This window comes from Ricinus communis, chromosome 6 (assembly GCF_019578655.1).
Source record: "Ricinus communis isolate WT05 ecotype wild-type chromosome 6, ASM1957865v1, whole genome shotgun sequence".
Taxonomy (NCBI): domain Eukaryota; kingdom Viridiplantae; phylum Streptophyta; class Magnoliopsida; order Malpighiales; family Euphorbiaceae; genus Ricinus; species Ricinus communis.
This window is the reverse complement of record NC_063261.1, coordinates 28,280,534-28,304,062: the sequence shown is the minus strand read 5'-3', so window position 1 is coordinate 28,304,062 and position 23,529 is coordinate 28,280,534. Positions and strand designations below refer to the sequence as shown.

The 23,529-nt window shown below is 29.2% G+C and overlaps 3 protein-coding genes across 5 annotated transcripts; 1 reads left to right on the top strand and 2 right to left on the bottom strand.

The window, feature by feature from the left end:
• Positions 1–4,052: 4,052 nt before the first annotated feature.
• Positions 4,053–5,360, bottom strand: LOC8268599 (dirigent protein 24). Its single transcript, XM_002530923.3, has one exon. It carries the CDS (start codon positions 5,304–5,306, stop codon positions 4,179–4,181), a length of 1,128 nt encoding a protein of 375 aa, XP_002530969.1. The 5' UTR covers positions 5,307–5,360; the 3' UTR covers positions 4,053–4,178.
• Positions 5,361–8,535: 3,175 nt separating this feature from the next.
• Positions 8,536–9,498, bottom strand: LOC8260238 (dirigent protein 18). Its single transcript, XM_002530922.4, has one exon. The coding sequence runs from the start codon at positions 9,461–9,463 to the stop codon at positions 8,726–8,728; it is 738 nt and encodes a 245-aa protein (XP_002530968.3). The 5' UTR covers positions 9,464–9,498; the 3' UTR covers positions 8,536–8,725.
• Positions 9,499–17,358: 7,860 nt separating this feature from the next.
• Positions 17,359–23,460, top strand: LOC8280780 (spliceosome-associated protein 130 A). Of its 3 annotated transcripts, XR_007216503.1 has the most exons (5): positions 17,359–20,497; positions 20,642–21,133; positions 21,379–21,534; positions 22,796–23,002; positions 23,108–23,460. XR_007216503.1 is itself a non-coding variant. In XM_002534469.4 (4 exons), exons 1-3 carry the CDS (start codon positions 17,483–17,485, stop codon positions 21,514–21,516), a joined length of 3,645 nt encoding a protein of 1,214 aa, XP_002534515.1. In that variant the 5' UTR covers positions 17,359–17,482; the 3' UTR covers positions 21,517–21,534; positions 23,108–23,460. The 3 variants fall into 3 exon arrangements, 2 of the variants coding, with proteins under 2 accessions (XP_002534515.1, XP_015584020.1); XM_002534469.4 differs by lacking the exon at positions 22,796–23,002; XM_015728534.3 differs by lacking the exons at positions 22,796–23,002; positions 23,108–23,460 and adding an exon at positions 22,217–22,777.
• The last annotated feature ends 69 nt before the right edge of the window (positions 23,461–23,529 follow it).

Sequence of the window (23,529 nt, the reverse complement as noted above, 5' to 3'; positions counted from 1 at the left end):
CAATTGATTACTTCATACAATTACATTGCGATAATCAGTTAGCTACACACTTGGCTGAGAATCTAACGTTTCATGCAAGAACGAAGCACGTGGAGGTACATTATCACTTTGTCTAAGAAAAAGTTCTGTGTGGAGAAATTAAGATGGAGTATATGAAGACTGAAGATCAAGTAGTAGATATATTCACTAAAGGACTTGGTGGTACAAAATTCGAAGACTTCAGAAAGTGACTTGGTCTGATGAGTAAACACGTATTACGAGAGAGTAACTGTTGAGGGGAAGTGTAGAAAGTTCAATAATTCTCTCTTTCTAGAATTATCTACATTAGACTTGGTTATTAGAATTATAGAAGGCTCCAAATTATTATATTTCCAGAGTTATCTATCAAGACCTCGACTTGTTCCATTTATTAGCCTAGAAAATTCTAGACATAAAAACTACCGACTAAAACTAGTATAAATAAGGCCAATGGCCATTCATTTTTTTTGTAGCAAAAAATTATGGAGTGAAAGTCCAAGAAAAATAAAAGTGAGAGTGTGTGCAGTAAGTGAGTGGCGTGAGGTTGAGTGAAAATTGTGAGGTATTACAAATTGAGTCCCTGTCTTTGTAATAGAGTTCTAAATAATAAATAGAAATTTTATTTGTTCAATTAAGTCCTCCTAATATCCAACAAGCCCTAATTATATTTCCACAATCTAACAAAATTGAATAATTGTCATTGAATAAATAACCAATAAAAAGAGAGAACTTAAAGCTAATAATAATTTCTTTTAAAAATCTAATATGTAAAGTTAGAGTGTGGATTTATTTTATTAACTGTTACTCGGATTACAGAATCTTTTCAAAATTTAAATTATTAATTTAGTCAATGATAAATCATTCAAATTACTTAGCGTCTCTTTCGAGCTCATCTAAGAATACCAAAGTTAAATACAGTCTATTTTTATGGTCACGTCAATTAACTAGGATTCATTAATTTTCTTAGTAATTTATCACCCCCTGAAAGATTTATCTACTTTCATGATCGAGATTCCTAAGTCTTACAAGTCTATGAGCTGATAATGCAATTTTCTTTGTTTGTAATCTACCCAAAAACATGTATTTAATCAAGCCTAAAATCAAACACAAGAACAATCGAAAGCAACTCATAAAATTGACTGAAAATTAATTCATTAAAAGGAAATTAAGATCCAAATAAGGAATAGAATAGCTATGCAAGTCCAAACCCTAAGAAGAGTTTAGCCACACATGATTATGGCAATACACAAAAACATAATTAAAGAAATCAAAGAAGGCAAAAAAATAATTGATTCAAACTCTTAAACCTTTGTGCAAATCTTCTTGATCTCCTTGAGTATGTCTTCAAAAGTTGTTTCTATGATTATTGTATCATAATAGCTTTTTTTTTTCCTTTTATAGCTAAGGCTTAAAGAAAATCCTAATTTGCCCTTAATTTTTGAGCTTCCAATAAAAGAAATTCTCTTATATTTCAACACGGCTTTAAGCACGGCCATATGGCGTCCTTCTATTTTTAGCATGGCTTGCCATACGCTCATGTGTGATCCCATGCTGTTCTTTCAATATATCTTCAATCTGGACAGAAGCATGCACAGTTTAGAGTACTCCCGTGTGTTCCCTGTACGTTATTTCCGCTTGATCATGCTTTAGATGTTAAGCTCCCCTTTGTTGCCAACTCCTTGCTTGTTGTCTTTTGTACCCATTCTCTCATCTTGAATATCCTCCTTTCTTTATCTTTACAGCTTGTGGATTCTTGCTCTTTTTACTACTAAAAAAAGCTTTCTCCTCTTCTTTGATTAAGACTTTAGACATTTGTTTGTCTAGAGCCTCTTGATTAGCCAGTATATTTTCTAACTCATTTAAACTTGGCTCTTTTGTCCATCCACGGGTTGCAGTGACAAGAGCATTAAACTCTGAACGCAACCCATGAATGATAATTCTTCTCATCCTTGTATCAGTGATTTTATTTTCAGGATCCAATTTTGAAATTTCTTCACATAAAGATTTAACTTTAGTTTAGAAGTCACTTACCGTCATCTCCCCCTCTGAGACTGACAATAACTCATTTTCTAGTTGTTGGAGGCTGGCATCATTTGTTCGAGCAAATAATGTGGCAAGAGCGTCCCATGCCTCCTTTGGAGTTTTTGCATCCTTGATGCGTGACAACAAATTGCTCCCCATCGAGATTGATAAAGTAAAAATTGTTTTACCAGCCATTACCTTCCACTTTTTAAGGTCTTCTTGTGTCGTTAGAGGTGTTGTTTCACTACCTCCAACAAATCTCCCATAAATCTTGACCGAGCAGATAAAATTGTATACATGTACTCTAATTATTATTATTATTATTATTAAGTTTTTCAAGCGTGCTTACCGATGTTGCCATATCCATAGTGACTTGATATTGCCCATCAATTAATCAAGTTGACTGGATCTCAGAAAAAATTAATTTCACAGTCCCAGACTGCATTTTAACAGCACCTTCTCGTACCACGATCCTGGATCGCGAAATACTCTTGAAGAATTTGAACTCGATCTCCCACGGGCTTTTGTATCGACCCGCTCTGATACCACTTGTTGGAAATTAGGAGGACTTAATTGAACAAATGAAACTTCTATTTATTATTTAGAACTCTATTACAAAGATAGGGACTCAACTTGTAATACCTCACAATTTTCACTCAACCTCACGCCACTCACTTACTGCACACACTCTCACTTTTGTTTTTCTTGGACTTTCACTCCATAATTTTTTGCTACACACAAATGAATTGCCATTGGCCTTATTTATACTAGTTTTAGTCGGTAGTTCTTATGTCTAGAATTTTCTAGGCTAATAAATAGAACAAGTCAAGGTCTTAATAGATAACTTTAGAGATATAATACTCTAGAGCCTTCTATAATTCTAATAACCAAGTCTAATGTAGATAATTCTAGAAAGAGAAAATTGTTGAACTTTCTACAGGGCTGGTACTTGATTTCAATTTCCTTATGGGAGCGATACTTATACTCATTCTATACTATTTGTTGTGATCCGTGCACCTGTAGAATTTGTCGAATACTAAACTAAACACTTATGAAACTAGCCTGACATATTCAATTCAATGGTCATTGTAATTAAATAGAAAGACAAGAGAATAAAACAGAAAGTAAAAACTCTCTTGAAATCCAGAATTCTTTAAGTAAGAAGATGATTGGTCATCACTCTCCACTTCTTAAAAAACTCCTTAGATCTTAAAATAACAATAAAAACTAAAGTTGAAGTGTTTATAAAGAACTTTAGAGGATTGCAGAAAGAAGAATAGTGGATAAAAGCAGATGGGAAATGTAGCAGAGAGCAGATAAGAGAGGCCTCTCCTCCTCTTTAGAAATAGATTTGCAAGAATATATATAGAGAAAGTCATACTCTAAGTAAAAGACTTTTAAGAGTTATCTTATACAACTCTTAATTATCCTAAATAAAATAAATAACTATTAATGGTCCATAATTATAAAAAGACTTAATTAATCTCTCTTGAACCCTGTATAATTTTGCTAGGCATATATTCTCTTCTCTTAGCTAATATTATCTGAAAATAGATAAATAAGTTTAAATGAGATATAAACATTTATTTTCAACATTTTATATATAAAAAATATATCATTAAAGCTATAAAATACTTTAAATAACTTCATTTATTTTGAATTTATCAAATAAGCCATTAATATTATAATTAGCAGCACAATCCTATCATTTTTCTTTTTCTCCGTTACCATTAAAATTGTTTTGCAATTTTTAATTAAATTGAAGAATTTAGAGAAAACGTTCAAAGTTCCGTGATTTATAGGTGATTAGGCATAACTATAATTATCAATTTAAAGGACTTCCGTATCATTCAATGCTTCAAGTAAATGGCTTATTAGCATCTATATCCAATTGATACAGTTCGCCTCAATCCCCTGAATTCTGAAATTTTTACTGGCCAAATATTTGCATAATAATTCAAATAGAAACTGTGAATAAACCAGAAAATCTTTGGAAATTACAACACTGGCAATTAATACACAAAGCATTTCTCATTCTAATTGAATTTCCTTCTTCGTCAAAGAAACATCAAATATTCATTGCAGAAATGTCCATACGTGCACAGTGCTAGAAAGACAGACATACACATACATAGAAATTACTCGGAGAGGTAAACAGTGAAATGCATTACTGTATCAACACCGTCAGTGGTGTGCTGATCCACTTGAGGAATAGTCTCAACAGTGGCATACCCTTTTGCATTCTCATACTTTCCGGTACCACCAATCACTGCAATCTGTGACTCCGGTGATGCAGTCCTGTGTACTCCAAAGAAACTAATAGTATCTCCAACAGCATCATGGTGAGCATCTCCATTATGTAATATAATACTAAAGGCCATGGTATGGCTGGTACCATCCAATGAGCTAGCTAAGTAGAACCCTTGTGCCTTGCCCAATACAGCTGACCCCAACTCATGTCCTTCTGTTAACTCATCATCTATGACTGTGATCGACCCGAACATTAGTTTTTGTATTGACCCTGCTGGAAGCTGGCCAGCGGTGACAAAGGGTTGACTGTTGCCATTGACAACATTGTTGTTGTTGGCACTGTTTTGGAGTACAGTGTTGGCTTGTCCTGGGTTTAGACCTGTGATTAATGGAGCAGTGTTTGGGTTTATGAGGTTGTTGAGGTTGTTAAGGTTTGGTAATGGAGTTCCTCCTTGGAGTGGGAAGAAGTTGTTGTTGGGTACTGAAAATGGAATGCCGTTTATGTCGGTCCGAGCAATGATTCCTGTGACTACTCTGACTGATGGTTGAGATCCTCCTAAGATGTCATGCATAAAGAAAGACAATGGAGGGGCTGCGGTGGTGCTAGTAGGATTCGCCACGGTGGCAGTTGTAGCCACAGTGGAGGAGGGTCCACTCGGAGATGTGGTGATAGTGGTAGGAACAGGAATTGGAGCAGCCACTGTAGCAGGAGGAACTATAGGTGCCGCATCATCATCAGGTGTTGCCACGGTAGCAGGGACTTCAGCCTCAGGTAGAGGTGGGTCAGCGTCTGTGTCCACTGTGGAAATGGGAGCGACAGTAGCAGCGGCAGGAAATTGGCCACTTGGCATAGTAGTAGCAGCAGAAGGAGGAGGGATAGTTGATGTGGCAGGTGGGTCCACAATGAATGGATTTTCTGGTTCCACATCATCAAGAATTCTTGCTGAGTTGGCACATGGCGAGAGAGTGACAGCTAATAAGAAAAGATACAAGGTGGCTTTAAGGGCTTTTGCCATTGTTGATTTGCTGTTGTTCAAGTAGCGATGTTTATGATTATGGAAGAGGGAGTTTGATGGAGAAGGCAGTGGGGAGCATTTGGGTATATATAGATATGATAGATTGAATAAGAAATGAGAAGTGGAGCAGCTGATGAAATGGAGTTGGTGCATATACCTTCTCTCAATGCTACTGTAGTTGTCATACCAAATATCCCTTTATGATGATATGAGAGCATATGATTTGGTGTAGTTGACTGGCATCATAATGCTATAATAATGTGAAATTTTTTATTCTATCTTTTGGGTTCATAAGATAATGAGGAACCCTTTGGCACCTGACTGAACATGATAAAAATATCATAACAAATCTTGATTCATTGTGAAATGAATAAGAAGATGTTTGAACTCATTGTATTCTCAGATGCTGCAGACTTTTACAACTTTGAATTTTGTTCTTATTCTTAAAAATTTCAGTAGCTTGTCTACTCACAAAATAGAAAATATATAGTCATAGGCATGTTCAAAAAACAGTATAAATGGGGAAGGGTAGTGGGTAACGTATAAAAAGAGATAACTCGATTCCAATTCATTCAAAATATAATTACTTCAATCTGTCTCAAATTTTTTAAAATATTTAATATTACTCGAACCAGTCTCAAACTCTTTTAAACATTTAATTTCATTAATTATATTTGTCTCAAATCCGATTAGTACTACTTGCATATTATCCAAATCCATTTAAATTCAGATTATATCTTATATTTATAAGAAAATATTAAAAATTATTAATTGAATAACGAGTATTTTGCCTGTTATAAATCTATTTATATAAATAAATTTAAATAATAGAATAGGTACTTATTTAATAAAATCATTTAAATGTGTATATCAGTAAAATAAAGGAATTAAATTAATTAAATAACCTATTAAAATGAAATGAAAATATAGATTAAACAAAATAAAAAATTTATAAAATTTAAATCAATTAAATAAAATATTAAAAATATAAGTAAAATATTAATATTAAATCATATCTGCTACTTGCGAATGTAAAATTCGAATCTCACCTGAACTCATAACGGATATCAAAGATTTAAATCTAAATTCATCAAAATCTGTTTATATAGTTTTCAAAAACATCATATTAGATTCAAATACCCAAAAATATCCCACCAGCTGTGATTCTTAATTTTTTCTTACAAATTATTGCACTGTGTTTTAATTTACTTTGTTCCGGATAATATAAGATGTTCTTTTCCTTCTTTAACCAAGGCTCAATTTGAAGATTCCATTTCAGAGTATTACGCAAATTACACTGCGGACATGAAGCTATATGGTCTAACTCACATATATACTTGCGTTAGATACTGATGTGAAAATTTTTTATTTTGAAAAAAATATTTTATATTGATTAAATTTGTACTAAATGTTCATTAAACATATATGTTGAATATTTATTGTTTAAATATTAAATGTTCATTGTTTATTAACTTTTATTTACCAAATATGTAATGACGATTTATGTTATGTTTATATATTTGTTTGAATGAATTAGTGAATATAATTTTTATTAATGACAAATATTATTGATAAACTAATGAATATTATGCCTATAAATGATGATATTTGTATCAATCATAAAAAAAAAAAATTTAATATGTATCACAAAAATAATAAAAACTTTCATAATAATCAATATTTTCATTTGAAGATATTAATTAATATTATATATACAGACAACGAACATTGCAGTACCAGATGATGAACATCAATAATTAATACTAATGAATAATACATGAAATAAAATAAATATGAATATTAACCGTAATGAATATTAAGTTCATAAATAACAAATATTTAAATATATAAAAAAATTAATTATTACCAAATATTATATCTAATGGACATTATATATATAGAAATGAACATTTTAGTACATATAAATGAACAAAGAAATTAATATGTATATGATCTAATAAAATTTTTTTGATATGTGTTACTATATTGTGACACATATAATTTCCTTTTTGATACATTTACTTATTGTTGACACATAGAATTTAAATTTATATATAATTTTTAGTCTTTTCTATTAACTTATTGATAATATTTATATTATTGTATTAATAAGATCTTAGAATATAGAAAAACTAAAAAAGATGTTAAAAATATTTAAATTATTATTATTTCTAAATATTTTAAATAATTATAAAATATTAAAAAAATATATTTAATTTATATATAAATTAATTTATATTATAATTTATTATTAAAATAATTACGACGTTGTACAACAGGTGGGTAAACGACTAGGTTTTATAAATATATAAAAAGTTTAGTCAAAATATTATTTTTATTATAATATAAATTTTAGACTCATTTTATCATAATTTAAAAAAAATTACATGTGTCAAAAATAAATATACATGTCAAAATAAAAAAACTCTAAAATAATGACAGTATTCAATATATAATTTTAATATAATATTAATTTTTATCAATTAATTTTATTATGATTTTAAAAATTTTAAAAAAATAAATGAAGAAGTGGAGATAAAAGTCTCCATATTGTATAAATTAAAAAGAAAATGAAACATGCATTTTGTTCTTTTCTTACCACACATATTTTGTGGACTTCGGTCTATATAGAATTATGAACCGTGATTCATATTATAAGAATTAAAAGTTGCAACGATAGCATAGATATTATAAAATTGGATTGCTGAATAAGCATTCCCAAATTCTTTTACTCAAAAGATAAAAATTAAATGCAAACAAGGGTTTTCAGTTTTTTCCTTTATCAGACAGTAGAGATGAATTAATATGCTACTAATTTTATTTTAGTTTTTTCTAAGAGAAAGTATAGTCTAAAAAATGTTGGATTTAAACTTAGGAAGGTTTTGACCATACCCCATTTAAGGAGATAACATTATTCTTATTATGATGATTAGACTCTAACATGAATTTCACAGTTTACCCTTTTTGTTGAATATTGAGTAGAGTAGACAAAAGAATGTTTGTCTTAGTTGTTGGTAAATGGTGATAGTTGATTAACCCCCTTACAATTAGGTCAATTTGCAGGCAGCATTAGCATCTGTTAATTAATTTCTAGGACACTTAGCAGTTGCTAATTCTAATTCTAAAGCACCAACGAGGTTTAACTCAATTGGAGCCGATGAAAATATATATTTATAGATGTCCGAAAGCTCCTTGTACATGGTATAATGCTGAAATTTAACAAATGCTATTGAAGAGCAAGAGTCAAGACTGATTCAATTATTTATTACAGTTAGAATCTTGGGAGAACAAATGGAAGAAGGTGGCTACATGTTTATGTAAAGTTCTTCAAGTTAAAACAAGAGAGAAAGGAGAGACTATTAGCTCCTTATAACAATCGTATATAATATTCTTGACATTTTTCGAGTAAATGGTTTTGTCTAACTTAGATAAACATTAAACGATAGGAGTTTCTTGGTTCTGCTTTCGTCCCCTGCAGCCTTTATTACTGCATAGCCATTAGCACCATCATATTTCCCAACACCACCAATTACTGCAATATGAGACTCAGTCACATCTTTCTTGTACACTCCAAAAAATTTCACTCCATCCTTAAACTCACCCCATCCAAAATGTGCTGTCATTGCTACCATATGGCTAGTTCCATCTTCTGAGCTCCCAACAAAAATCCCTTGTGCTTTTCCAACTACTGAAGAGCCATATGTTGTTCCTTCAAATAAATGTTCATCAATTTCTGTCACACTTCCATATTCCAATTCTGGTAGGGTAGCCCTAGCCGGAAACGGTAGACCCATGTCCGAAAAATCAAACGTATGTGTCGGTAGTCCAGTGATTGGAACAGTGGGATTGGATTGAGGTAAGGGGATGCCTCCATTGGGAGGAAAATAGCCTAAAGGTTTAGGAAATGGTATTAGACTGCTGAACTCAGTTGTTGCAGGCTTTTGTGAAGGGCGAGTAACATTTAGGACATTTTGCATTAGGAATGTAATTTTGGGGTGGCTGTGATAGTGATGATTATGGGTTGGAGCTGGAGCTAGAGCTGGAGCTGGATTGCCAAGTGTTCTTGGTGTTGAGAAGGATTTGTTGACAATGGCCATGAAGAAAAGAAAGCTAATTGTGGCAAAAATAGAAGGGAGATTGACCATTGTCATAGACATGGCATGATGGCTTGGACCATGTTTAATTAGCTTGGCTACCAACTTTAATCATTTATAAACTGAAGAAGAAGAAGAAGAAGAAGAAGGGGCTGCTTTAGGATTTAGTAGGTTTTGGTGCTGTTGGGGTTGTTAATATGGTTTAGTTGGCAGTTACGTGTAGACCTTGGCAAAGTGTCCATTCAAACGTGAATTAACTTCGGAACTCATTTTGAGAAATAGTTTCAGTTCATTAATCAGCTCAAAATCTTGACAGAAAAAGATAGTTAAGATTCAATTCCTTATTGATTCTGATGAACCAGTAATCCAGACTAGTTCAATCTTTAGAAAAATATCTAAGATTATTAATTTAGAAAAAATTAAATCTTTAAACTTATAAAATTTATATTTATATTTAAATTTAACCCAATTTTATATGAAAGTGTTGATTTTATATAAAAAGAGAAATTTGATTGAGTTTATTTCAACTGTAATGCCCCATACAAAATTGAGTTTTAATCATGATCCACATAAAAAAGTTAAACTAAATTAAATTATAACCCTTAATATTCATGAAATATATAATTATTATAATAAACATTATAAAAAACAAATGAAAGGATATTTAATAAATTTAAGTACTTTTTAGAATATCATTAAAATTTCTAATCTTTTTTCTAAGTTGGATTAGATAGAATAAGAATCAAATCGTAATAGAAATTATAAATTAATCTAAAACTGTTAATACCTTTAATAGTGAAATTGATAACAGAGTCAATTTACGGTTCAACTTTTGGAACCAACATGCACTTCAATATGGTATACTTTTTATATTTTATTGATATCTTTTTAGTATATTTTTATTACAGTTAAATGATATTTTTAATTTTATTTTAATTATATTTTCATATATTTTAAACTGCATTTGATATATTTTTAGTATATTATAATATATTTTTTGAAAGCACATCTCTATATCATCAAAACATACTAGTTGCTATAAGAACATATAAAATAAGAAATTTTTTATATCTTTTAAGTATACTTTTAGTAATTTCTTTTATGAAATTCTCAAACAATAAAAAGATATAAAACAAGAACTAAATTTACAATAATCTAAATTAAAAATAATATTCTTTAAATACTTTTTAAGCATGTTTTTAGTATATCTTTAATGATAAAATTCTGAAAAGAAAATTTATAATAATATAAGTTAAAATGTATAAATTTTGAATATCTTTAGATCTAGTTTTTTCACAAGATTCTAAAAAATAAAAGGATATAAAATAAAATTGATTTCACAATAATAAAATAATATTATTTCTGTCTTTTTTAAATATATTGTTAGTATTTCTTTCTGACAAAATACTAAAGAAAAACTCGTAAAAAAAATTAACTTTAAAATAGTACCCTATGAAATTTCTTTTAATTCTTTTTCACTTTAAATAGTAAATATTGATGTATACTAAATAAGCAACACTCTTTCTTTTACCATGCCTCATTTTCTCATTTCTATTATATTATTATTATACTCTTTATTTTAATTTTATATTTCCTTATATTGAATATCTTTTCATAACATTGAATTTATTTCTAATAATATGCTAGTATTTTTAAAATAAAAAATATCATATTTTAAAATTAAATTTTATATATATATGAAACTTTATCAATGATCTAACTTTTTATTAAAATATAAAATTTAATCCTACTTTAGTATTTATTCATATTTTAAATTATATTTCACTGATTTTTATAAAATTTAAATTTAAGATATTTTTATCATTAAATAATAATACTTTAATTTAAAAAATTTAGTAATCATATTTAAATATTAAAATTAATAATTTTATCTTCATAAGTATAAATTATGAAAATAAAAATTATGAAAATAATTAGAGGTTATGAATACAAGTTTATAAGTAAAAACTATAAACACTAATCATAAATTATCCATTCGTGGGTTAAAAATAATTGGTTCATAAATTATAAACTATAGATTCATTATACATAAATATGATGTTCATTTATTATAGTCTAAGAATTTAAAAGAAAAAAAACTACAAGTTCTTATATTAAAATTAAAATGTTCATAAATTAAAAATTATAGTTTCATTATGCGTACACCTAAAGTTTTAATCATAGTTCAAAAATTTATAATAAATACATATATTAATCACAAATGATGAATTTAATGATCATATTATTTGTAACTATAATTAATAGTAAATTCTCGATGAACCTATGATTTACGTTTAATGAATCTATAACTTATCATGTATGAATATGCATGATAGTGAAAAAATTTAATATCATAGAAAAATGAATATAATATAAATTACAAGCTCATAGGTTAAAAATAAAAAGTTAATGCATTATAAACTATAGGTTCATCACGTATACAAATGAGATTCATGTATTACAGTTTAAAAATTTATAAATTAGAAAGTAGATTCGCATATTAATTAATGAATATACAATTCAAAAATGATAGATCTATACTTTATATTTAATGAATATAATAATCATATTGCTTATAACCATATTTAACAATAAATTCTCGATGAATCTACAATGTACTGCCAATGAACTTGCATTTTTATATTTAATAGATTTACAATTTATCGTATATAAATATGCATAATAGTAAAAAATTCAATGTCATAAAAATAGATAAATATAATATTTTAGTCTAAAATTATCCTCAAAAGGCATTTAAAATTACCCATTAAAATAATAAAATCTAAGAATAAAATTTTATTTCTTTATTTTTTCCATTGATATTCAAGATATTAGAATTATCGGTAGAAGAATTAAAAGTATGAATATTCAACCATTAATGTAATTTTTCTTTAGAGAAATTAATATAACTTTAATTAAAAGAATTAAGCAAATAAAAAATATAACCATTAATGTAATTCATTTAAGAGTTAATATAACTTTAATTATTTTTTAAATACTGAAAAATAAAATAAAATAAATATAAATTTAATTATGAGTATTACAAATAAATAAAAAAGGTAAAGAAAAGTTTATTTTATTTTGATTGCAATTGGCATGTCTTCTCCTTTCTAAAAATCAATTTTTTTATTAGGAATTAAATAGGTACACTTGTAATTTATCTATTAAACTCATATGTTTTAAACAAAACAGCGTGATACATTGAATATAATTTATGGCAGTTCATAGATTCTAATTAGATAACATTATGGAGATATATTATAGAGTTAATTATTATTTACCTTATGAAATCTGGTATAATATATAAATTGATTTTTATATTCTTTTATTATATTAAAATTATTTTGAGTTTTAATAAAACTAATTATTGATCGCTTTTGTGTTAGTTGAAGGATTAAATTGACAATATTATTTTTTTAAAATTTAATCTTTAAACTTATTATCAAGTATCAAACTCGTTCATAATTAAATTTATTATCAAATTAGAATAAAATCTTATTTTTAGCACAAATTAGTTCTAATTCCTAATTAAATAATAAATTTAATATTTTTTATTTATTAGTATCTTTTATTTGTTAACATAATTTAATGATAGAAAAATCTAAACATATTAAAAATACTAATCTTTTGTTTAATATTGTTGAATTGCTATATAATTTAATTTTAAATTCTTAAATAAAATAAATAATTAATAGTTATTATTCTTATTAGGCATAAAATAAAATTATATTAAAAAAAGTATTAATTGTATTTGAATAGTTGATATAAAACTCCATTTTTAACCAACAAAACTATCATAATCTTCTTGATTAATAATGGACTTGTCAACTTCAATATTTTTTTTGTGAAACTAATTGATGTTTAGATTATTTCGCTAGATTAAGACATGACTATTTAATTAAATTTTTACTTTTTATATAGTTTAAGTCTAATGTAAATAAAAATAATAATAGAACAATATTTTAACTAGAAATATTTATTTTAAATTAATAATTAAAATTTAATTATATTATAATTTAATAATAATTATTATAAATATAAATATTTTAAAAATATTTATTAAAAATAAAAATTAGAATAAGAAAAAGAATATTAATTAATTCTTTTAATTAGACAGTAAAACTAACTTATATTAAAAATAAAATTTATTCTATTTTGATAATAAAATTAATTTTTGACGACTTCAATACTCGATAATAAATTTAAGGATCAAATTATAATTTTAAATTATTAATTTAGTATGTTCTTTGATAAATAACAAAGAAAGTAGTAGTTAATTTCATTTTAAACTCAAAAAGATTTTAATTTAATAATAAAATATAAAAAGTAATTTATGTATTAGATCAAATTTGAGGAGTAAATGATATTTAATCCTATATTATATATTTGAAGGAATATCGTTCGTGAGGTTTATAGGTAGAGATAAATTAAACTGTCATTGCCATTAAAATGACAAATTTTTATGTTGTTTACAAAATAAATCATTAAAATATTCTTCTAGGGCTTTGTTATAGTATCACTATAGTATTATTAAACGTTTTTCTAATTATAAATAAATAATTAAATATTATTTAAATAATTAATTAAGTATATATGTTATTTTATATATTTAAATATGACTTTTAATTATTTATATAATTAAAATTATATAAATAAATTTTATAGTTGTTAAGTATCATAAATTAAATTCTAAAAACAGATAAAATATATTAACAATTATACAATTACTTTTATTGGTCAAAGAATTAAATATTATATTTGATTTATTAATTTAATATTCAATTATAATTAACTAACTATAATTACTCATTTTCTTAAAATGTAGAAGCTTAAGTTTAAATCAATTTTGAGATTTCAGCTGCATCCTTCTCTTCATAGTTCTTAGCTCGTGAAAACTTTGCAGTCTCTTACACATAAAAAAAGAAAGAACATTGACCACTAATTTTATTGCTCAGATTCAGTTAAGCTATTTTTAAATTTTTTGAATATTTTAACTCAAATTTTATATATTTAATTTAAATTAGTTCTGTTTTTACAAAAATGAAAAAATGAGTTATACACTCTCTAAAAAGATAGTGATTAAAATAAATAAAATAAATAAAATATTAATTTTTATATTAAATTATTTAATTAAAAATAATATTAATATTTAAACAAAATATAATAAAAAATAAATATTGCTATAATATTCTTACTATTTCTTTTTTAATGATGACAGTAGTAATAGTGCCGAAAATAGTAGAAATAAGAGCAGTTTCAACAAAAATAACGATGGTAATAACTATTTATTATTTGATTATATTAATTGTATTAAAATTATAAAATTTAGACTAATTAGAAAAAAAAAAACTAAATTGAAACATGTGACAAAATTAGTGGCCATGCCCACAAAGTTTCTATATTAATATCAAAACTACTATCATTTTACTCTTGTAAATTCCTTTAAATTATAAATTGGATAACATAAGGTTGTTTTCAAATATTTGTCATATATTATCTTTCTTTTATCTATATATATTTATTGTCATCTGTATTGATTATTAATGCAAGACATTCTTTACATGGTGTCAAAGCAAACGAGTACCTCTTCTTAAGCTATTATTTCCACCCCCTACCAATGCTTATCATAAAGAAAATACATGAGAAATTATTTAGTTCGGAAAATTCAGATTTTATCTCAATTAAATATTTTCTCATAAATTTTTTAATTAAAATTATTAATTTTTATTACTAATTTTCTCTAAAATATTCTTATTAAAGCTCTCATAAAAACTATATTGTTAAAGTATTAAAATGTCTAAATTAGTAATATGTGATAATATCTAGGCTAATTAATGAAGAGTACATTTGATAATTATTACTAAACTAATAATTAAAAAAGAAAATAAGTCTATTTATTCTGCACTTTAGATATTTTATAATTTCTTATTTTATTTCAAATTAACAACAATTTGCTATATAAACTTTGTAAATGTTTATAATTTTTATATAACAAGAAATATAAAAGTGTGACGTGTCAAAAAAATATGAAATGCCTTCAAATTCTTTTACTCTCTCGTAATCTCACAGCCTATTCATCTTTTATTATTCTCTATTCCTCTTTTAACCAAAATTTGGTCCCTTCATCCTCCTCCTACCATCAACTTTGCTTTCGTTATTCTCTAGTGCTCTTTTTTTCTTTTACTCCCATTCTTCTCTGCTGTTCTTTTATTTTCCTTATTGATGATTCAAGTACTTTCTTCTGTGATTCTTTTATTGATTTTTAGTTGTGAAATTGTTTTTTCAGTAGAATTTTCTTTTATAATTTGTTTAAAAATTTATTATTAGACTTTTGAATTTTTCTGATTTATTTTATTGAGCCGTTGAAATTTTAATTTATTTTATTGAGTCTTTACACTTTCATTTTTAATTTTATTAGAAATTTTTTATACATATATATCATGAGATTTTTATTTATTCTATTGAGCTATTGTACTTTTATTTTTGTTTGGATTAAGGACCATTAAGTCCTTAATAAAAAAATAAAAATACAAAAAAAGACTTGATGAAATAAAATAAAATAAAAATTAAAGAATTCAATAAAATAAAATTAAAAATTTAAAGGCTTAAAAATACATTTTACCTAATTTTTACTAAGGTGATTTTGTTTTGTACAGAACGTAAATGATAAAAAGTGATTTTTATCATGATTTTTGTTGCGATTTTTTTGTGTTTTTGCTTTGTTGTATTAGAAAGATTCCTAATTTCCATAAAGAATCATTTCTTTATTAATCAATTTTGAGAATTAACCTAACTCTAAAATCTAAACTTTTCTTTTATATTTAGATGTTTTTTCGTCTTTTCTTTTTAGAATAATTATGAAAGTAGTACTTGAACTTGTTAACACTTGACAATTAAGTTTTAAAACTTTTAAGAGTTATAAATTAGTATGTGAACCTAATAAGTTTTTATAATTGAATATATATAGCAGGTTAGCAATAGGTTACAAATTATCTGTATAAGCTTTTTTAAAGATAATTATAAAATAATTTACCAACTTGTTAAAATTTAATAATTAAGTATTTAAACTTTTTAAAGTTATAATTAAGTGTGTAAAATTAAAAATTATTAATATTTGAGTGTGTAAAACCAGTCATTATATATACATATATATATATATATATATATATATATATATATATATATATATATATAATCTAATGAAAACAAATCAAATTCTATTATAATTTCATAGTGAAAGATAATATTTACATGGAGGATAAATTATTTATTTAAATAATAAAATTATTCATTTAAATACTAAAAATTATAAAAATAGATAAAAATATATAAATTAATACTATATATATTATAAGCCAATATATTAGTAATTAAGAATATAGTCAAAAGTATCATCCCAAATAATAACCGATTTTATTTTAAATATTTATAATGGTAGGTTAATATACTATACATACTCAATTATAAGTATTTATTAAGTTCACACACCAAATTATAATTTTTAACAATTTAAAACTTGATTGTTGGATTTTAATAAGTTCATATACTATTTTTTTAATTATTTAACTTTTTTATATAGGTTATTGGATTAATGCAGTTAAATATTAATAACTTATGGTTTTACGCACTAAATTATAATTTTTAAAAATTTAAATACTTTATTATTAAATTTTAATAAGTTTATACATTATTTTTGAAATTATTTCTCTTTTTAAATTATAAAAATTATTTATTCTTTTTTAATTTTTCAAATTACAAAAATTAACTTTATATTATCAAACTTAAAGGAGTGAAATGAACAGATAATTATTTTATTAGATTCATTTCACTACGGTAGCTAATAAAGTGAGAAAGCTCTATTCCACCGTTTCAAATACAAGGAGTGTAAATAAAAAAGAAAAGAAGACAACTTCAGGGGCCAATTATGCATTTTGCCATAAATAAATACCGAGTTGAATTATCAGACAATCTCCTACAACGCAAAATCCTTTTAAAATGAAATATCTTCCCTCTCAAAACCCCTAAAATCTCATCATTTCTTAACTTCTCCAAAACCCTAACCCTAACTTCCCAAAGCTAACCATGTACCTTTACAATCTTACACTCCAACGAGCCACCGGCATAATCACCGCCATAAACGGCAATTTCTCCGGCGGCAAGACCCAAGAAATTGTAGTAGCTCGCGGGAAAGTCCTCGATCTCCTGCGTCCCGACGAAAACAGCGGTAAACTTCAAACGATTCTCTCTGTTGAAATCTTTGGTGCAATTCGGTCTTTAGCTCAATTTAGACTAACCGGATCTCAAAAAGATTATATTGTTGTCGGGTCGGATTCGGGTCGGATTGTAATTCTTGAATATAATAAAGAGAGAAATGTGTTCGATAAAATTCATCAAGAAACCTTTGGTAAATCTGGCTGTAGAAGAATTGTTCCTGGTCAATATTTAGCTATTGACCCTAAAGGTAGAGCTGTTATGATTGGTGCTTGTGAGAAACAGAAGTTAGTTTATGTTTTGAATAGAGATACTGCTGCTAGATTAACTATTTCGTCCCCTTTAGAAGCCCATAAATCGCATACCATTGTTTATTCTATTTGTGGCGTTGATTGTGGGTTTGATAATCCCATATTTGCGGCTATTGAGTTGGATTATTCTGAAGCTGATCTAGATTCCACGGGTCAAGCTGCAAATGAAGCGCAAAAGGTTTTGACTTTTTATGAGCTTGATTTAGGACTTAATCATGTGTCTAGGAAATGGTCTGAGCAAGTAGATAACGGAGCAAATATGCTTGTTACAGTTCCTGGTGGTGGGGATGGACCGAGTGGTGTTTTAGTTTGTGCTGAGAATTTTGTAATTTATAAGAATGAGGGACATCCGGATGTTAGAGCTGTTATTCCACGTCGTGCGGATTTGCCTGCTGAACGAGGGGTCTTGATTGTTTCTGCAGCTACTCATAGGCAGAAGAGCATGTTTTTCTTTCTGCTGCAGACAGAATATGGCGATATATTCAAGGTGACTTTGGATCATGAGAATGATAAGGTTAAAGAGTTGAAGATTAAGTATTTTGATACGATTCCAGTAACTTCGTCAATGTGTGTGATGAAATTAGGGTTTCTCTTTGCTGCATCAGAATTTGGGAATCATGCATTATATCAGTTCCAAGCGATTGGGGAGGAAGCTGATGTGGAGGCCTCATCTGCTACTTTAATGGAAACTGAGGAGGGTTTCCAGCCTGTATTTTTTCAGCCTAGAGGATTGAAGAATCTTGTTAGGATTGATCAGGTTGAGAGCTTGATGCCTATTATGGATATGAAGATTGCTAATCTTTTTGATGAAGAAACACCACAGATATTTTCACTTTGTGGCCGTGGTCCTCGATCCTCCTTGAGGATATTGAGGCCTGGTTTGGCCATTAGTGAGATGGCTGTTTCACAGCTTCCTGGTGTACCAAGTGCAGTCTGGACTGTGAAAAAGAATGTAAATGATGAGTTTGATGCCTATATTATTGTCTCTTTCAACAATGCAACTCTTGTTCTTTCAATTGGAGAGACAGTTGAGGAAGTCAATAATAGTGGGTTTCTTGATACTACACCTTCCCTTGCTGTTTCTTTGATTGGCGATGATTCTTTAATGCAAGTTCACCCAAATGGTATCAGGCATATCAGGGAGGATGGACGTATAAATGAGTGGAGAACTCCTGGGAAGAGGACCATTGTGAAGGTTGGCTCCAATAGAGTTCAAGTGGTCATTGCCTTAAGTGGAGGGGAGCTTATTTATTTTGAGGTTGATATAACTGGTCAGCTAATGGAAGTGGAGAAGCATGAGATGTCTGGAGACGTAGCCTGTCTGGATATTGCTCCGGTTCCAGAAGGAAGACAGAGGTCTAGGTTCCTTGCAGTTGGTTCATTCGACAACACCATCCGTATCTTATCTTTGGATCCTGACGACTGTATGCAGATACTGAGTGTCCAAAGTGTTTCATCACCTCCAGAGTCACTCCTCTTCCTTGAGGTTCAGGCATCTGTAGGTAGGGAGGATGTTGCTGATCACCCTGCTAGTCTTTTCCTTAATGCTGGTTTGCAATCTGGTGTTTTATTCAGGACACTGGTGGACATGGTGACTGGCCAACTTTCTGATTCTCGTTCTCGATTTTTGGGGTTGAGGGCACCCAAACTCTTCTCCATTCTTGTGAGAGGACGGCGTGCAATGTTGTGCTTATCTAGTCGACCCTGGCTTGGTTATATTCATCAAGGACATTTCCTTTTAACACCTCTTTCATATGAAACTCTCGAATTTGCTGCTTCATTCTCATCTGATCAGTGTGCAGAAGGTGTGGTGGCTGTCGCTGGGGATGCATTGAGGATTTTTACCATTGAAAGATTGGGAGAAACATTCAATGAAACTGCAATACCTCTTAGGTATACTCCAAGAAAGTTTGTGCTTCAACCTAAGAAGAAACTTTTGGTTATCGTTGAGAGTGATCAGGGAGCATATACAGCTGAGGAGCGTGAAGCTGCAAAAAAGGAGTGTTTTGAGGCTGCTGGAATGGGGGAAAATGGAAGTGCCAATGCTGAGCAGATGGAGAATGGTGATGATGAAGATAAAGATGATCCCCTCTCTGATGAGCAGTACGGTTATCCTAAGGCAGAGGCAGAGAAATGGGTTTCTTGCATCAGAGTCTTGGACCCTAGGACAGCAGCAACAACTTGTCTGCTAGAGCTTCAAGACAATGAAGCTGCATTTAGTGTGTGCACTGTGAACTTCCATGATAAGGAGCATGGGACATTGTTAGCTGTTGGTACTGCCAAGGGACTGCAGTTTTGGCCGAAAAGAAGTTTATCTGCTGGGTTTATTCACATTTATAAGTTTGTAGATGATGGGAGAGCCCTGGAACTTTTGCACAAAACACAAGTGGAGGGCGTACCACTTGCTTTATCCCAGTTTCAGGGAAGACTGCTTGCTGGAATAGGGCCTGTTCTTAGACTATATGACTTGGGGAAGAAGAGGTTGCTTAGAAAATGTGAGAATAAGCTGTTCCCTAACAGTATTGTCTCTATTCAAACCTATCGTGATAGGATTTATGTTGGTGATATTCAAGAGGTATGTTTCTAAATTGCCAAATTTAGACAGTTCATTTTCGTTTCTCTTAGATCAGTTTCCATAATATTACAAGTTTGCTCACCTATTTATATTTTGTTTCCTTATACTTTCACTGATTACATTTCTAAAATATGCTGTATGCAGTCATTTCATTTTTGCAAGTATAGGCGGGACGAAAATCAGCTCTATATATTTGCTGATGATTGTGTTCCAAGATGGCTAACCGCATCACACCATGTAGATTTTGATACTATGGCAGGTGCAGACAAGTTTGGGAATATCTACTTTGTGCGGTTGCCACAGGATGTCTCTGATGAGATAGAAGAAGATCCAACCGGTGGAAAGATTAAGTGGGAGCAAGGGAAGCTTAATGGAGCACCAAACAAGGTGGAGGAGATAGTACAGTTTCATATTGGTGATGTGGTTACGAGCCTGAGTAAAGCATCTCTGATTCCAGGTGGGGGGGAATGCATCATTTATGGGACGGTAATGGGGAGTGTTGGGGCACTGCTTCCTTTTACCTCTCGAGATGATGTTGACTTCTTCTCGCACTTGGAGATGCATTTAAGACAGGATCACCCACCTTTATGTGGAAGAGACCATATGGCGTATAGATCTGCTTATTTTCCAGTTAAAGTAAGTCATAGCACATGGCTCTATTTGTTTAATTATAGTTGCTCAAAATGAATTCAAAATGGTCTTAAAAGCACGATTATTTTTCAGAACCAGAAAAATTTGTCTCACGTATTTCTTCTGTACTTTGTTATGGTTCTATCTGATAAGAGCTCTTTTACAATGCCCAGGTTCATCTATGTTATGAATTGGTCGAGTGGTATTCCATACATTGTAAGAGTGCTAAAAGGTCTTTGATTATTTTGCAGGATGTGATTGATGGGGATCTATGTGAGCAGTTCCCAACACTGCCTCTAGATGCACAAAGAAAAATTGCTGATGAATTGGATAGAACTCCTGGAGAGATACTGAAGAAACTTGAAGAAGTTCGAAATAAGATCATTTGAGGAAGGATACACGTGAAGGTGCATTTTATTTATGTAATTTTGGTTTTTATTTTTTATTGCAGCATGCATAGTTTTTAGAGTTGTAGGCAAAGGAAGCTTTTCTTCTAAATGTATGATGATGTTTCTTTTGACTGTTGGAAATTAAAAAGTTAAAATGTTAGAAAAATATTTTGTATAATCAAGCCCCAAGGGAAAAAAAAAATATTTATATATATATATATGTATATACATCAAAGGAGTAAAGTTGGGAAAGAGTTGTTTTCTTTTCCCATTTACATTCTCTAATCTTGTCTTACATTCTAAATCCATTGAAATTTAAAAAAAGAAAAAGAAAATAAGGAAAATACATGATGCAGGAGATAGTAAATAAGCAGAGTTCTACCGTCTGAACTATGTACAGTGAGTTGAAGGTATGAAGGTCGACTATGAATGCATAAATTTGCCTTGATATGTGAGGCTATGAAGTTCGTGAAAAGATTTTCTCCAATGCTTATTTAGATATTTTGGCTGTTGTATATTTGATGCGGGGTTGAAGTGTTTTGCAGTTCTATGTTTGCGTGTAACAAAAATTCTCGAAGTCTGTTGTTTGGTTTATATCGAAGCTGTGATCTCAATTTGTGTACCTTTTCTTATCTGTTCCAAACTACAAACATCTACTGTGTTGAAATTTCCTTTCCCTTCTTTTTTCATTTTGTGACAGTGCAAGTTTGGCTTGCCATATCAACTAAACAGAATTGAGACACTGACATCATTTCAATATTGCCAAAGTTCATTTTCCTGGAGGAAGTATGCTGCATAGTTGATTCAAAGAATTCTGAGTCCAGCCTGTTTATTTCTCTGGAAAGGGCAACAAGTTTAGTCTAACCTGTTTACATAGAGCCCATTAGGTCACACGCTGTCTGGTTTTCTCTACCACAACGGCAGCATTGGGCACTCTAGGAGTAACTGGCTAATGTGGGAGTGACTGCATGGACTTGATTTGACGATCATGATAGATAACCTACCATCCTTGTTAAGTTTTCCTGGTGAATTTGAGATGGGTAGATGAAGGGTTTTCAGGAGTTGGTTTTCTCTTGCCTAGACTTGTCAACCTCCTTAATATATGAAGGCTAGCACATGCCAACATTAGCCTTAAGCAAATGAGTTAATGAGACTTTGTAATAATGTGTTATTAGCATTGATTTTATTGCGTTTGTATGTGCAGTTGGCAATCATTATTCAGATAAGATTTTTTTATACTAATGCAGTCACTGATTTTTTATTGGTGTGCTGTTTTTAGGTTCACTATCTGAACCGGGAACATTTTTCGAAGTGAATTATCTGCATAATTATAGCTTATTCGTGAAGGAACTCTCTAAACAGATCCTTTTTATCAGTATTTCGACACCATCTCAAACATAATTTTTAACTTCAGTTGTGATGTTATGCATAATGGCGAATCTTGGCAGCGATATTGACAATGAGATCTGTCAACTGATATTTCTATGTAAATTCTTGTGTTTTATATGCATGTGGTGGGCTTTCAGTTGATCTTTATGCATAGCAGTATGAATTTGGTTCTCATGGAAAATTTCCCGTATTGTCTGTGCAGGTATTTCTTTCCAACAGAGTTCATTCAGCAAAGGATCTCTGCCTACTGTAGCTAAGGTGAGATGAAGTGTGCTCGGTATTGTCTTAGAATTGCCAATAGATGGCGGAAGACCTTAATGCAAGGACCAGCCTTATGGTTAAGAGAAGGCAACCTCAAATTCTATATTGGTTGGGAATGAAGCAGGAGTCGGAATAGGCAAAATATCAACTTACAAGAGGAATTTCTGTAGATTTAAAATTATCTGTCTGTGAATGTTATCTCTTGATTTTGTTACTTCCTATACGTGTTAAAGATTTTAATGGATAATGTAGTGAGTATGAGCGTAGATAATTCCTATTCCTAGATTCCTTCCATGAAAGGTTGCAGTGTAGCAAAGCTAAATCCCAGCCTCTTGGGGGTGTCGGCCAATTAAGAGAATTTAT